Genomic DNA, 13,622 nt, shown 5'->3' on the forward strand with positions numbered 1-13,622 from the left:
AGTTCATCACAACAGTGTAACCAGCCTTAAGGAAGGAGGAATAGGAAGAATTTGGAAGGTGATTTGCATCTCTTATTTTTGAGGAGTTACTGCGCTTTCCATTTTAGCCCACTATGGCAGTTTGTATGATACTAATCTGCCCTCTGTGGTGTTTCGATTTGAAGTACAGTGTTGCATTTTTTTTTCTTTGCAAAACTAATTTATAAGTAAAGAACCTTGTGTGAATATAAGAAGTCATTCTAAGTTAATAGTTATTTGTTTTTCCGTGACTGAATTTTTTTGTTTTGTTTTGTTTTTTTGTTTTTGCATTACGTGGGCCTCACACTGTTGTGGCCTCTCCCGTTGCGGAGCACAGGCTCTGGACTTGCAGGCCTAGTGGCCATGGCTCACAGGCCTATACGCTTCGTGGCATGTGGGATCTTCCCGGACCGGGGCACGAACCCGTGTCCCCTGCATCGGCAGGCAGACTCTCAACCACTGCTCCACCAGGGAAGCCCCGTGACTGAATTTTTTTCTAAAGATAATAGTGATGAGCTTAGCTTCAGATTGCTACCCATATAGTTATAGATTACTACCTATATTACACAGCATATATCAGAATACATTTTATAGAAATACTTCTCTTATTTTCAAAAACATTTAGTTTCCTATAGGTAGGTTGTCATCCTTAGTAATATTATGAGGAACAGTATTTGTTACAGCAGCTCATTGCAGGTACCAATTACGTTACCAGAAATAAGTTTATTCATCAATTTAGCAGTAGTATGTTGAGTTTCCACTATGTCAAAGCACTTTGCTGGGCAATGACTATTAAAAAATCAATAAGACATTATCTTTACCTTTACAGGGCTGGAAAGATAGATATATAAATAACCTGCAGCATGAGTACTGCCACTCTTGTTAGCAGGAGATGTTTATAGCCAGCATTTTTTGATCATCCTTCAGTGCCCAGGTTCAGCTTCAGAATCTTCTCAAGCCAGCACTACAGAAACCTGCTGTCACTCAGAGAAACTTGGGAAGTGTAAACTATTTGTCATCATTGCTATAGTAGAAGTTTGTTCAAGGTGTCGCTGTGGAAGCCAGGAAATGCAAAAGCCTTGCTTTGTGTAAAAGTAAGTTTAAGTGTAAAGAAGTACAAATGAGTTCAGTCTTTTAGGTATTGAGAAAGACATACTAAATTGGAAATCTTATAAGTCCACATATACATGTTTTAAAGAGATGCTTTAATAACTAGATAAAAGGAATCTTGTATAGTTAGCACTCTTTGCCATTGTTTATGGTTCAGTATTGGTGCCTTCAAACTACATGTTTAGCTCTAAGCTGTGATGTGCTGGGAAAAAGTTAACTGCCAGCACTCATGTAGGGGTGTGTGTACATGTGTATAAAAAACCCTGATTTGTAATGCTTGCTGATTTCCATGGTGTAGAAATCTTCACCTCAGATGATTTCGGCCCAAGTTGCTGAATGCAGGTTGGGAAGAGATGCCACGTAATGGATCCTGGGAGCCACTGTGAGCCTGCCCCGTGCGCTGGCTCCAGCACAGCACTGGCCCGCAGCCCAAAGTCCTAATCTTTCTCAATCACTCCTTGTTTTGTTTAGGTCAGTCTCGGCTTTGTTTGTATGCATCTTTATCCTGTGTAAAACTCCTTCCTCCCTTCTCTCCTCACCCCCCTCCTCCTTTGTCTTCCAGCCCTCCTGTTATTGCAAAGCTGCAATAAGAAATTTAAGAAATTGCATATACACTGGGATATCTTAAATCTTCCTTAAGGTTTTAGCAATCTGCTATTACGTAAATATTGAGCAATTATGATTAAAATACATTAACATCTAGCTACTAAAACGTAATTGCTGTAAATTAACTGTGACTGTGAATTTATTTAATGAATTTTCATTTCTTTTATAAACTTGCAAAGACTCTTAGAAGTTTGCTTAAATTCACAAATGAAGAATTTTCAAAAGATGCATGATTCTAATTTCTCTCTCCAAGGATATTTTTAGTAGTGAATCCTGCGAAGGGTAGAGGAAAATTAGCAAGAAGAAGCAGTATTAAAAGAGGAGGAGGTGATAAACACTGATTACATAAATTATCAATTTGTTGAAGCTCCCTCCTCCTGCCCTCACACATAAAGCCACTTTGACCCCTCTAAGCTCGGGGATAAACCTGGAAGAAAAAAATCTTCACTGTGGCTATAGTTGTCTCAGCTCAGGATATACAGGGTTTCTGATTTTTAAAGTGGGGGAGAGGGGAGGAGCTATATTCCCATCAGCACAAGGACACTGATATACATGGGACAGCTGTGTTACAGGAAAATCTTTGGCCATCTCCTATAGGGTTAACAACCATAGGGCATCACTGGAATCTAATAGCAATGCCACCAGAGGTGTGCAAGTTCAGGAGATCCTGAGGTTTCCTGAGAATGTCCAAAGGTAGAGGACTGGCAGAAGTAACTTCACCAGTTTCTTTGCATGATGTTTTTACCTAGTCAGAAGGAGGAGCAGTTATATAACACGTTGAAACAGCTGAGGTTGCAGCATTTCTTATATTATTTGGAGCCTGTGTTCTCAAAGGTAGATTTAACCTCAACATTTTCCTTGTATGACCTTTGAGGTAATGCAGCCATATAGTCTATAAAAGTGTTTTCCTAAATGCATACTTTTTGGTCAAAATCAAAAGAAAAGTATTTGTTACAATGAAGGTATGTGCAGGATGTTTGGAGTAACTGTTTTAACTGTTTTTTTTTTTTGCGGTATGCGGGCCTCTCACTGTTGTGGCCTCTCCCGTTGCGGAGCACAGGCTTCGGACACGCAGGCTCAGTGGCCATGGCTCACGGGCCCAGCCGCTCCGCGGCATGTGGGATCTTCCTGGACCGGGGCACGAACCCGTGTCCACTGCATCGGCAGGCGGTCCCTCAACCACTGCCACCAGGGACGCCCTTAACTGGTTTTTAAGATGTCTGTTTTAATTTGACTCTTCACATCTCTTGTTATTTACAGCTGAAATATAGTTTGACCTTCTCTTTTGCTGTTTGTTTTTTAAAGCCTCCGTTATTATAGTTATAAATGTAGTAATCAGGATGGCAATAAGTAGACCCAAGTTTGTGAGGAGGCAGTATGTTATGGTTAGATCTGCTGTTTACAAATGTTTTCTACACCGCTTGAATGCTGTAAAAGTATTCTTAGTTTAACCTCCCATTAGTGATTGCTGGGTAAGAAGAGATAAAGCAAAAGTAGTTTAAGAGTGACAAAAAAATCTAAGAAAAATAACTTACCTTTCTAGCCCAAATAACTCAGTATTCAGAGAATTTCATTTGGTACAACCTAGAGTTAATGACATTATCAGATCACAGTGGGTTGTATGAAATTTTGCAATTTACCCCTCCTCTCTCCCCTCCTTTCTCAGCTAGATTCTATGAAAATGGTCCGTTTCTTCTTGGATGAATGCTCTTCTGCTCCCTCATCTTATAAGTATAGATGGTTTTATTAAAAAAGAGTTAACTTTACTTTGAGTTATATTCGGGACAGTCGTAGGTTCTGGAAGCAGAGAGGACTGCTTGCTATTTGGCCTAGGAACCAGTGTGTTCCATTTAAGAAGCCTTGACATCCAGTATGTGCTGGTGCGATTTCACTCTTTTATATAAAACTCCAGTAGCAACATCCTAAGTCATTTTAAAAAGTGATATTTCATTACAATCGACCTACTCAAAAAGAATGAATTTAGCAGAAAGCAAGTACAACTTTGCATTAATAAGCTCTTACAATCATTATACATAAAATGTAAAAATTTTTATAAACAGGCTATGAGATAAAGGCATGTTATCATCTTTATTCTGTAGAAAGGGAAACAGACACGGAGAGTTTGAGTAAATTGACTGAGATTGCACAGTTTTCATGGGAATATTCAAGAATTAAATACAAATCCATGCACTCTCCTGGAGAGTGTACTTCTACTTATTTTCTGAAATAAAAGATGGGATTCATATAGCACCATTCTCCAAAAACTTAAATTTCTTTTCCTAAGTATATTCCTATAAGAAAAGTATTATTACTGGTAAAAGTAAAGATGAAACTAATATTAAATATAAGTGAGTTGGATCTAAATAGATGAGGTCCATTGAAGGAGGATTCATAATGGAACACTGACTTAATAGAATCAAAACATCCAATATTGAAGTAATAAGTGACGTTCAAGGAGGAATTAAATGGATTACTGTGGTACCTAGATAATCTTACATTTTGTTTTAAAGATGAAGACATGGTTTTTCAGAGTACTTTGCTGCTCACATTAAAGGATATAAAGTAAAATGCATTTAGTTTTAACGTCATAGTACTTATTATGTGAAAGTCTTGTTCATATGTCTGTCCTTCACACTTCCTGTGAGATTTGGGTTTTGAGTTCTAGTTTAGAAGAGCTGTGAGTTTGCTGACTTAGAGGACTGACTCTTGTGAGGTAGTGGAGAGTTAACTTGACCGGTCTCAGCGTGAGCCTCGGGCTGTCCCTAGACCACTTGCCAGAACTTCATCTAAAAGGAGGGGGCAATAGGATGGGGGTTGGAACAGGCAGAGGAGAGATACTTGCCTGTAATCACAAATTAGGATTCTGATCTGATTCTCCAGTTGCAAATACCAATGGGAAAATGATCCAGTCTTACCTCAGAGACTATTTATAGGTGTCTTCCACATTGATTGTGTTCACTCTACTCATTATTACATACCTTTGTGATCTTTCCCCTCTACGTGGATTGGCTATAATAGGCATCTCAACAGGAAATTGTTTTTGCAGTGAGCTACATCATCCATGTTTTATTTCTGTAAATAACTTGTTCTGTTGTAGCCTTCTCAAACAGTTGCTTTTGACAGCACTGCAGAAAATCATTAAATCTTCTCTTCAAAACCTGGAGTCTTTCAGAGCTTTGATAGTTTGAGGTACGGAATTGTAATCTTACATCCTGGTGAGACACTATAATCATTGATTTGTGATGATCTGTGACTGGTACCAACAACACTCAAGCTTAACCAAAACGTGGAGGGGGGAGAGAAAGTAAAAGTGTAAGAAGAATTACTTTTCAGATTTGTTTTATTCTATCACTACTCACTTCCTTGGACAAACAAGTTATGGTAAGGTTCTCAGCAGTGAAAAGCAAGCATTGAAAATTCCTATAGGACAGCACTTGAAAATTCACGGTCTATAGAAAATAATAATTCATGTATACTTGGAGGAAAAAACCCAAACATGTTTGGATAATCATTCTTCTAACCACATAAAAACATTTCTAGCCATTACTTTTGAGCGATTTATGAGCACTCCCTTGTGGCTGTTTATTAGAACCGCTTGAAATAGCAAAAGAAAAGCGACAGCAAGCTTAACTGCCAGGTTTAATGTAACACACCCACAGTTAAAGTGTGTCTACCCAGTAAATGCAGTATTGTAAAGTTTTACCCAATATCAGATTTGCTTCTCTGCTGTGAAAAATAAGTGAAATAGCTGGTGATTATTTTTGAATTTAAAAATGGACCAATATCTATAAAAATAAGTTGTCTAAACCCAAGGTTTAGGTAATGATTAAGAATTATAAAATAGGGGCTTCCCTGGTGGCGCAGTGGTTGAGAATCTGCCGCCAATGGAGGGGACACGGGTTCGAGCCCTGGTCTGGGAGGATCCCACATGCCGCGGAGCAACTAGGCCCGTGAGCCACAGCTACTGAGCGTGCGCGTCTGGAGCCTGTGCTCCGCAACTAGGGGGCCACGACAGTGAGAGGTCCGTGCACCGCGATGAAGAGTGGCCCCTGCTCGCCGCAACTGGAGAAAGCCCTCGCACAGAAACGAAGACCCAACACAGCCAAAAATAAATAAATGAATTTAAATTAAAAAAAAAAAAAAGTGCTCCAATAACCTACAGGAGTTATTAAAAAAAAAAGAATTATAAAATAGATAATAGTTAATTGTGCCTTAATTACTGAAATATGACCTTTTTCAAGAATTTATATTATCAATATCTAGTGAGAGCATTAAAATTGCTTTTGTATTTTTCCTAAAGCCTCTTAGTGAGGTCATGCAAAGTAACACGTTCCACAGATATTATGGGAGCCTGAATCTCCTGAACTCTGTGACTTGATTCCCACCCCTCTCACCCCCCACAATTACCTTCTGGAAGGAGTTTTATCAAGCCTCTTGCGTAAATCTGTGGAGAAAGAGTTCCATGTGAGCCAGAACTGCATTTCTCTGGATTCTTTTTTAAACCTTGTGAAAGTTAACTCACCAGAGTTGTACCCCAGATTCACATTTTTAGTTATGGTTTTCTAGCATTTTGTATGTTATTTTCCTTTATTATGCAGTAGTAACAGTAACTAACAAAAATTTAGATACCTTCTTTACTTCACACTTGGATTACTTCAGATTTGAAGAATTTCATCCTGGTGATTGACCAGTGTGTAAGGATGAAAGGCATGTGTTCCCTGGGGGGTGTACAAAGATGAGGGTCAGAAGCAGCCAGATCGGGTTGTAAATCCACTTTGTACCCTTTGAGTGTTGGCATTTCCATTTTGATCTCTTGGATTTAGATTCACATGATGTGAACAGCAGCCCGTCGACTGCATACAAAAGAAGCATCATATTTCAGATGTAAAACCACACATATGTTATTATGGTTTATGGAAAAATTTAGGTTCCTGTGTTATCTACCACTGTAGATGGATACTCTGAATGGGTCTCTGTTCTGTTAAATTAATTTGGATTTCAATTTCTACCTTTTGAATAACTACATTTTAAATCATCTTGGGACATTCTCAGACTGCTTAGGAAGGTTCTGAACACGTAGTTGACATTGTGAATTCTGTGAAGAAACAAACATTTATCGAAAGCCTGCCATATGCCAAATCTGTGCTTGTTATTTTAAAAATACATATATATTTCCCTTTGATTTTTATAAAAACCTTAAAAGGTATAGGGATGAAGACATCAAGTCTTAGCAGTTTAGGTGCCGAGATTCAAAATGGATCTGGGTCTAACTTTAACACTCATATTCTTAATATATTCCAGATGATTTTTAGGTTTTGAACTTCATTACTCACATAAAATCAACTTTAATCTCAATATTGTGAAGGGCTTAGCATAGTACTTGGCACACATTAAACACTCAACAAATCATCTCTCTTGTTATCTCTATCACTCCATTGGATGTTTTTCTCCCCCTTCATTTTTTTCTGTTTAATACCTCTGGAATTTATGTTTTATTCTTTCAATTTCACATTAATAGAATAAGAGTAGGGAGAAGAAAGAGAAAAAAATTGAGCAAGTCCAAAAACAAGAGAAAAAAATGAAGAAATATGGAAGAAATAGAGATGGGAAGTAATACTTGCCCCATTGTGCGGTTGTTAATGATCACATTTGGTTCAAGTTTATATCCTCAAGTTTTGTTTTATTCCCAGGTCATACTTACATAACAGCCACATAAGAGTTGTGGCAGAGATTTAAACTATTGGATATGAATGTGAATGCCAGTGTCTTAGTATACAGATCTGCATGCATTCTCTCTCTCTCTTTTTTTTTTTTTGGGTTGTGTTGGGTCTTCATTGCTGTGCATGGGTTTTCTCTAGTTGCGGTGAGTGGGGGCTACTCTTCATTTTAGTGCATGGGCTTATTGCGATGGCTTCTCTTGTTGTGGAGCACAGGCTCTAGGCGTGTGGGCTTCAGTAGTTGCAGCACGCGGGCTCAGTAGTTGTGACTCACAGGCTCTAGAGCACAGGCTCAGTAGTTGTGGCGCATGGGCTTAGTTGCTCTGCAGCATGTGGGATCTTCCCGGACCAGGGCTTGAACCCACGTCCCCTGCATTGGCAGGTGGATCTTAACAACTGCACCACCAGGGAAGTCCCCGCATCCACTCTCTTTTCTAATTTTTCCCTACCCAATAAAAAACCATTTTATTCATATTGATTAGTTCTGCTATTTTGAGGTGGAATACTCTGCTGCAATATTTCTTTTGAGTCTTCCCATGGCATCAGACGTAATAGGTCCAAAGTGAAATCCATTGTCTTTATTCTTTCTCTACCAAAACTCCCTTCCTCATTTATCCTAGTTCTTAATGTGGTGCCAAAGTTCCAGTGCCTAAGGCAGAAAACTTAGTGTCACCTTTGATTCCTCTCCTTCTGGGTCCTTTTAATTTTTTTTTTTTTTAAACACCTGCCTCTGCAGTTCCCTGCTACCCATCTGTCAACACCGCAGCCACCTGATCTAGTTATCACTTCAAACTTGTGTTCTTCTCCCAGCCATTCAGCTTGCATATCTTGTCTTTATATCTTTATTCTCAAAGTATCCCACATATTACTTCCTAGAACAAGTTTTTACATTAATCTTCCTTTTAGAAACCAGCAGTGATTCCATGTTCAGGTTACTTTGCCTAGATTATGGGTATCCTTTCCATACTTACTCGAGTTAAGTTTCCTACTAATAATGTACATGCTTTTCCCCAGTTAGATAATGTTATTAGTTAATAACATATGGAACCTGCTATGTGCCAAAACTGTTCAACGTACTTTATATTCATTGTGCCATTCCCATTTTTAAAAAGTTAACTGAAGGCCTGTAACTTGGTCAGTGCACTCACAATTGGGATGGACTCTTAATGAGCGTGTAATAAATAGTTTCTTTTCCTGCACTGCATTCCCCCTTCTCACATTCCATGCTTAGTTTTACCCCCCTTGCCTTTTTCATGGTGTTTCCTGTTCCTAGGATATTTTTTCTCTTTGGTGTATCCAATTCATATCCGCTTCTAATTCACATCCACTATGCAAATACTACCTTGACTTATTTAGTTCTCATGGATCTTTCCTGTTGTCAAAATTCTGACATATTTATGAGGAGTTCTGCATAGTTTATCATGTAACTATTCTCAATGTAATCAGTTTTGTCTCAGTTTTTCTGAAAATTTTAGCAGGGCTTTACGAGCATTAAATACTTGTTGGATGAATAATTTTTTCCCTCTTCACAAGTAGACATCAACTTTCTGGAAGGTTTAGCCCGTTTCTTAATTTTTTTCCCTTCCCCACACAGCTCAGCAATGTGCTTGGCACGTATATAAATACTTAGTGATTGAATGTAGGCGAGTCTAGGCCATCTGCCTTTTGTGACTTTCATGGGAAAATACCTTCTCATTTTGTGCACATAGATGCACTTCAACCAAAAGGGTAGCACAGAAGATTAAGATAAAGAAGTGTATCAGCTATATAATTGCAGAATGAGATACATTATCTGTGTTTATTTGGACATATTAAAAGCCATAAACTTTTAATACTTAACTAGATGTAAGGCACTGAGCTAAGTGTTTTACATTTATTATCTTCATTCTTAGAACCAAGCTGTTGGATAGGTGACGCAGTTGATGCTCAGAATGGTTAAATAGCAGCTCATAAGCAATAGAACTGGGTTTAAACTCAGGCATTCTTGATTTTAAATACTTAAGTGCTGTGCTGCATATCTTGTTATTCACCCTCATTGTTGGAGTTTTCACCACTTGAGACATACCTCCTTGTTTAAGTTCATTAACTTTAAATACATTAGATCATGCTGGTTTCCAGCATAAAGTAAACATTCAGTGACTGTTAGCCTTTATTGTTGCTATTTTTCCAGAGTACACTAAAGTGTCCATGACATTGTCTTTCCCCTTATGCAAACTGTAAAGACAGAATCAGCTATTTATTACCTCTGTAAAATCTGGAGAAATATATATATGTGTGTGTTTAAATGTATTTGGAGTTTCATGAGGGCAAAGAAGATTTAGAGAGTGAGAATTTAAAGTGAGCTACTTTGCTACTGTTTCCAATCATCTCTCTGTAGTAAGATGCAATGCCTGCACAGTGTATCTGGAGGGATGCCTGTCTTGAGCTCACAAATGGGAAGTAGGTAATGGATGTCAGCGGTATCTACAGTTGCCCTCAGTGTCTTGGGAAGGATTTTGACTATTGATCTACTTTGTATGTTTTCACAATGGAGGATTTTAGGTCCTCTTTTCAAGAGGCCATCTCGTTTTTCTGCAAATTGGAGAATGACAGAATCATGGAAGACATTACTACTTTAGTTTTTATTTTTGTGTATACTATCTTTGTGTGTTTAGATTATGGAATTTAAGAAATAAATTCCATAATTTGACTAGAGAATAACCAGTTTAGTGAAAATAAGTGAAAGTAAAACCCTTTTATTGAAATTTTAAAATTTTGATAAAATTTTAAACTTACAGAAAAATTATAAGAAGAATATAAGGAACTCCTATATACTCTTTAACCTATTTTTAAATAGTGACCTATTTGAAAAATAGGTTTTTCTTTCATCTTAACATTTGCTAATTATGTAATAAGTCATGTTATTATCACAGTGGTAGAATGAATGATAATCTTGTTAACTGGGCCTACCTTTTCCCCCTCAGCTTTATTAAGATATAATTGACACATAACATTGTATAAGTTTAAAGTGTACAACATGTTGATTTGATACATTTATGTATTGTAAAATGATTACCACCGATGGCATTAGCTAATATCTCAATCTTGTCACATTGTTACCATTTCTTTTTGGGGTGAGAACATTTAAGATCCTATGTTTAATTTTAATGCTTTCTAAAGGGATTTTTTAAAAGTCAAGACTTCCTTCCAGCATACTGCTATCCTTAGAAATGTCTGTTTCCTCGTATCCAGTCACTACCCCCGCCCCACCTTGAACCCCCTCACCATATTTTTGCAGATCAATTTAAAGATTTATCTGTTTTACAATTTAAATAAAATCCAATTTGGAGTTTTGGGCTAAAATACTGTTCATTGAAATGACATGCAAACCGTGTGAAATGAGAACATTCAGGCAAATCCCAAGTGTAAGGAATATAATTAAACAGGGAAAAAATAAGCCTTATTTTATTTTGCAGCTGTAGAATTATAACATTGTAGTGGCAAGATGGAAGAGCTTTTATATGGCTCAGTTTTTTTTGTTTGTTTTTTTGTTTGTTTTGCTGTACGCGGGCCTCTCACTGTTGTGGCCTCTCCCGTTGTGGAGCACAGGCTCCGGACGCGCAGGCTCAGTGGTCATGGCTCACAGGCCCAGATGCTCCGCGGCATGTGGAATCTTCCCGGACTGGGGCACGAATCCATGTCCTGGGGCAGGCGGACTCTCAACCACTGCGCCACCGGGGAAGCCCTATGGCTCAGTTTTAAAATGATGCTTGAACTGACTACATTAAACCAGTATAATTAAAGGTATTTTAAAATTTAGTATCTGGTGTGCTATTTTAGTTAAATTTTAGAATATGAAATTTAAATGTTTAAGATCTCATCATGAGTACGTGCTTTCACATTATTGTTAGGATGAAGTGAAATAATTTGTGAAAACAACTTAATTATAAACTAGAAAAAGACTATAACGTGAGGTATTTTTATTTCATTTATAGAAGCAAAGGAGAAGAAAAGCTGTTTATTTAAATAAGTGGAATAAAGGAGCCATCTTTATTTCAATATTGTTTGCATGAATTATACAGGATTTAATGTATTTGCATTTTTGATTTCAGATTCAAAACGCTAATGATGTATTAATTGCGCCACTTGAGAAATTTCGCAAAGAACAAATAGGTGCAGCAAAAGTAAGTGTTGCATTTTATTATTCTTTGGATATTCTCCTGATAATTAAAGATGACAGACGTAATTTCAGACGTTAACATTTTTGAAAGTAGAATGACCTTTTAAAACTTCCGTACGTCATTTAAAATTTTGCACAGAGCCTATTACAAAGACTGGAATTCTTTTAAACACAGAAAAGATATTATTCTTCTACTGAATAGAGAAAAAGTCAGCATAAGTGGGTTCCTCCCATCCCAACAATGGTAGGAAATTAACTGTTTTAAAGACGGTGAAATTATGGTAAAAATATGAGGAGTTTTCCTAACATCTATATAAAATAAAATTAGGCACGAGGTATGTACATTGAAAATTAAGGTAGTAATTATAAAAGACCTTTTATTATTTTTTGTATTTTTTATTCTTAATAAAAATATTAGGAATATAAATATTAAGAATATAATATAAAGTGTTTGTGGAAAACTTTAGACATCTTTTTCAGGCCTTTGCATTAATGTTTAATTGGTTATGGATCAATTAAAATTTCCCTGAGCCTAATAATTTCTGAAATTTACTTGCATCCTCTTTCTTAGATCCATGTTTAACTACCTTCTCAACATCATGTAAGGACATAAAATTTGGGTTTCCAAGATAGAACCCGTCATCTGTCATACTTCCCCTGTCCTTTCTCTGATTTGATTTTCTAATTAGTCAATGACATACCTCTTCCCTCTTTGAGCAGTGCTTTCATTCTCCTGCAGGAATATTTCTCCTCTATTCTCCTCCCTTCTGTCTGAAATATTGAAATAGCCTACTGGTTGGTCTCTATGTCCCCACCCTAATCTGTTAACAAATTTTTGCCATGTTTAACAGTTGTTCTTCAATGATGAAACCTTCAGTGGTTGTCTCTGAGAGAGACAGTTTAATCTCAATAATGAAATTTTTTCACAGTGTGGCCACTTTCTACGTTTCAGTGTACCTCCCTCATCTGGTACAACTGTCTGTTCACTAGTTCCTGTATATATCCTGGCTCTACTAATGTCTTTGCCCAAACTTTTCCCCTCCTTGGAATATTTCTTACCCTTAACTTGTTGAAGTCTTGCTAGCTCTCCATGGTCCCTTATATTCCAGCACCAGAAAGAAGCCTTCCTTTATGTGGGTCTTTCCTCATATATCTGTTCCCCTTCCAGGATTGATTTTTTTTTTCTTACAGAATCAAGTAGTCCTTATGCTTATTTCCTGTAAAAAGCTATCACAGTCTGCCTTGATTCAGAGTTTTATGTGCATTTCTCCACCAATTATGAGCCATTATCAAGTCAAGAACTAAACCAGAACCATTTCTGTGTTAATTCAGCAAACATTTATCAATATCTTGGTTGGCCCACTTGTGGCAAAGTATGGTGTTTGATAAGATTAAGGGATACAATTGTAAACAAGACAGACAAGATCCCCACACTTGTGTCATTTATTATCTTTTGTGTATTTACAAATGCACTGAGGATTGTGATACGGAAGTGCAGGGTGCTTTGTGAGAGTATAATTAATGGAACTGACCTTGTCCAGAGAACCAAGCAATGCCTTCTGTTGGAAGTATTGGTTAAGCAGAGAACTAAATGATGAGAAAGAAATAGCTAGAAATGGGGATACAGGGGCAGCAAGGGAGGAACCTTCTTTACACTCCAGAAGAGGACCGTGGGGATGGAGGACGTGTGCATGCCTTTGTATTTACTCATTATTCTATTTTACTCTTATTCACGATAAAGAAAAGTTGTAGGTAGAGTGATTATATTTGATCAAAATATTATGAAATATTTTGATATTTTAAAATATCACTCTAGTTGCATGCCATGCATGGATTGGAGGAAGCAGGACTGCTTGAGGGAAACCATGCTTGGGAGTTAAAGGACAGTTATTTTGGATTCAGAAGGGAACACTGGCTGTGGAGACAACGGGATGTATTTCAGAGGTAAAATGGAAAGGGTAGGAAATGGGTTACATACTGGGAAGTGAGCAACAGCACATTTCAGTGATGAC

At 37.4% G+C, this 13,622-nt stretch overlaps 1 protein-coding gene across 1 annotated transcript in view; it reads left to right on the forward strand.

The window, feature by feature from the left end:
• Positions 1 to 13,622, forward strand: part of ARHGAP42 (Rho GTPase activating protein 42) — a 293,648-nt gene that overhangs the window by 142,265 nt on the left and 137,761 nt on the right. Inside the window, exon 4 of the mRNA XM_060160265.1 lies at positions 11,543 to 11,614. Within this exon, the coding sequence (XP_060016248.1) occupies positions 11,543 to 11,614 (72 nt within the window). The remainder of the gene's footprint in view (positions 1 to 11,542; positions 11,615 to 13,622) is intronic.

The sequence above is a fragment of the Lagenorhynchus albirostris genome, chromosome 9 (genome assembly GCF_949774975.1).
Source record: "Lagenorhynchus albirostris chromosome 9, mLagAlb1.1, whole genome shotgun sequence".
Taxonomy (NCBI): Eukaryota; Metazoa; Chordata; class Mammalia; order Artiodactyla; family Delphinidae; genus Lagenorhynchus; species Lagenorhynchus albirostris.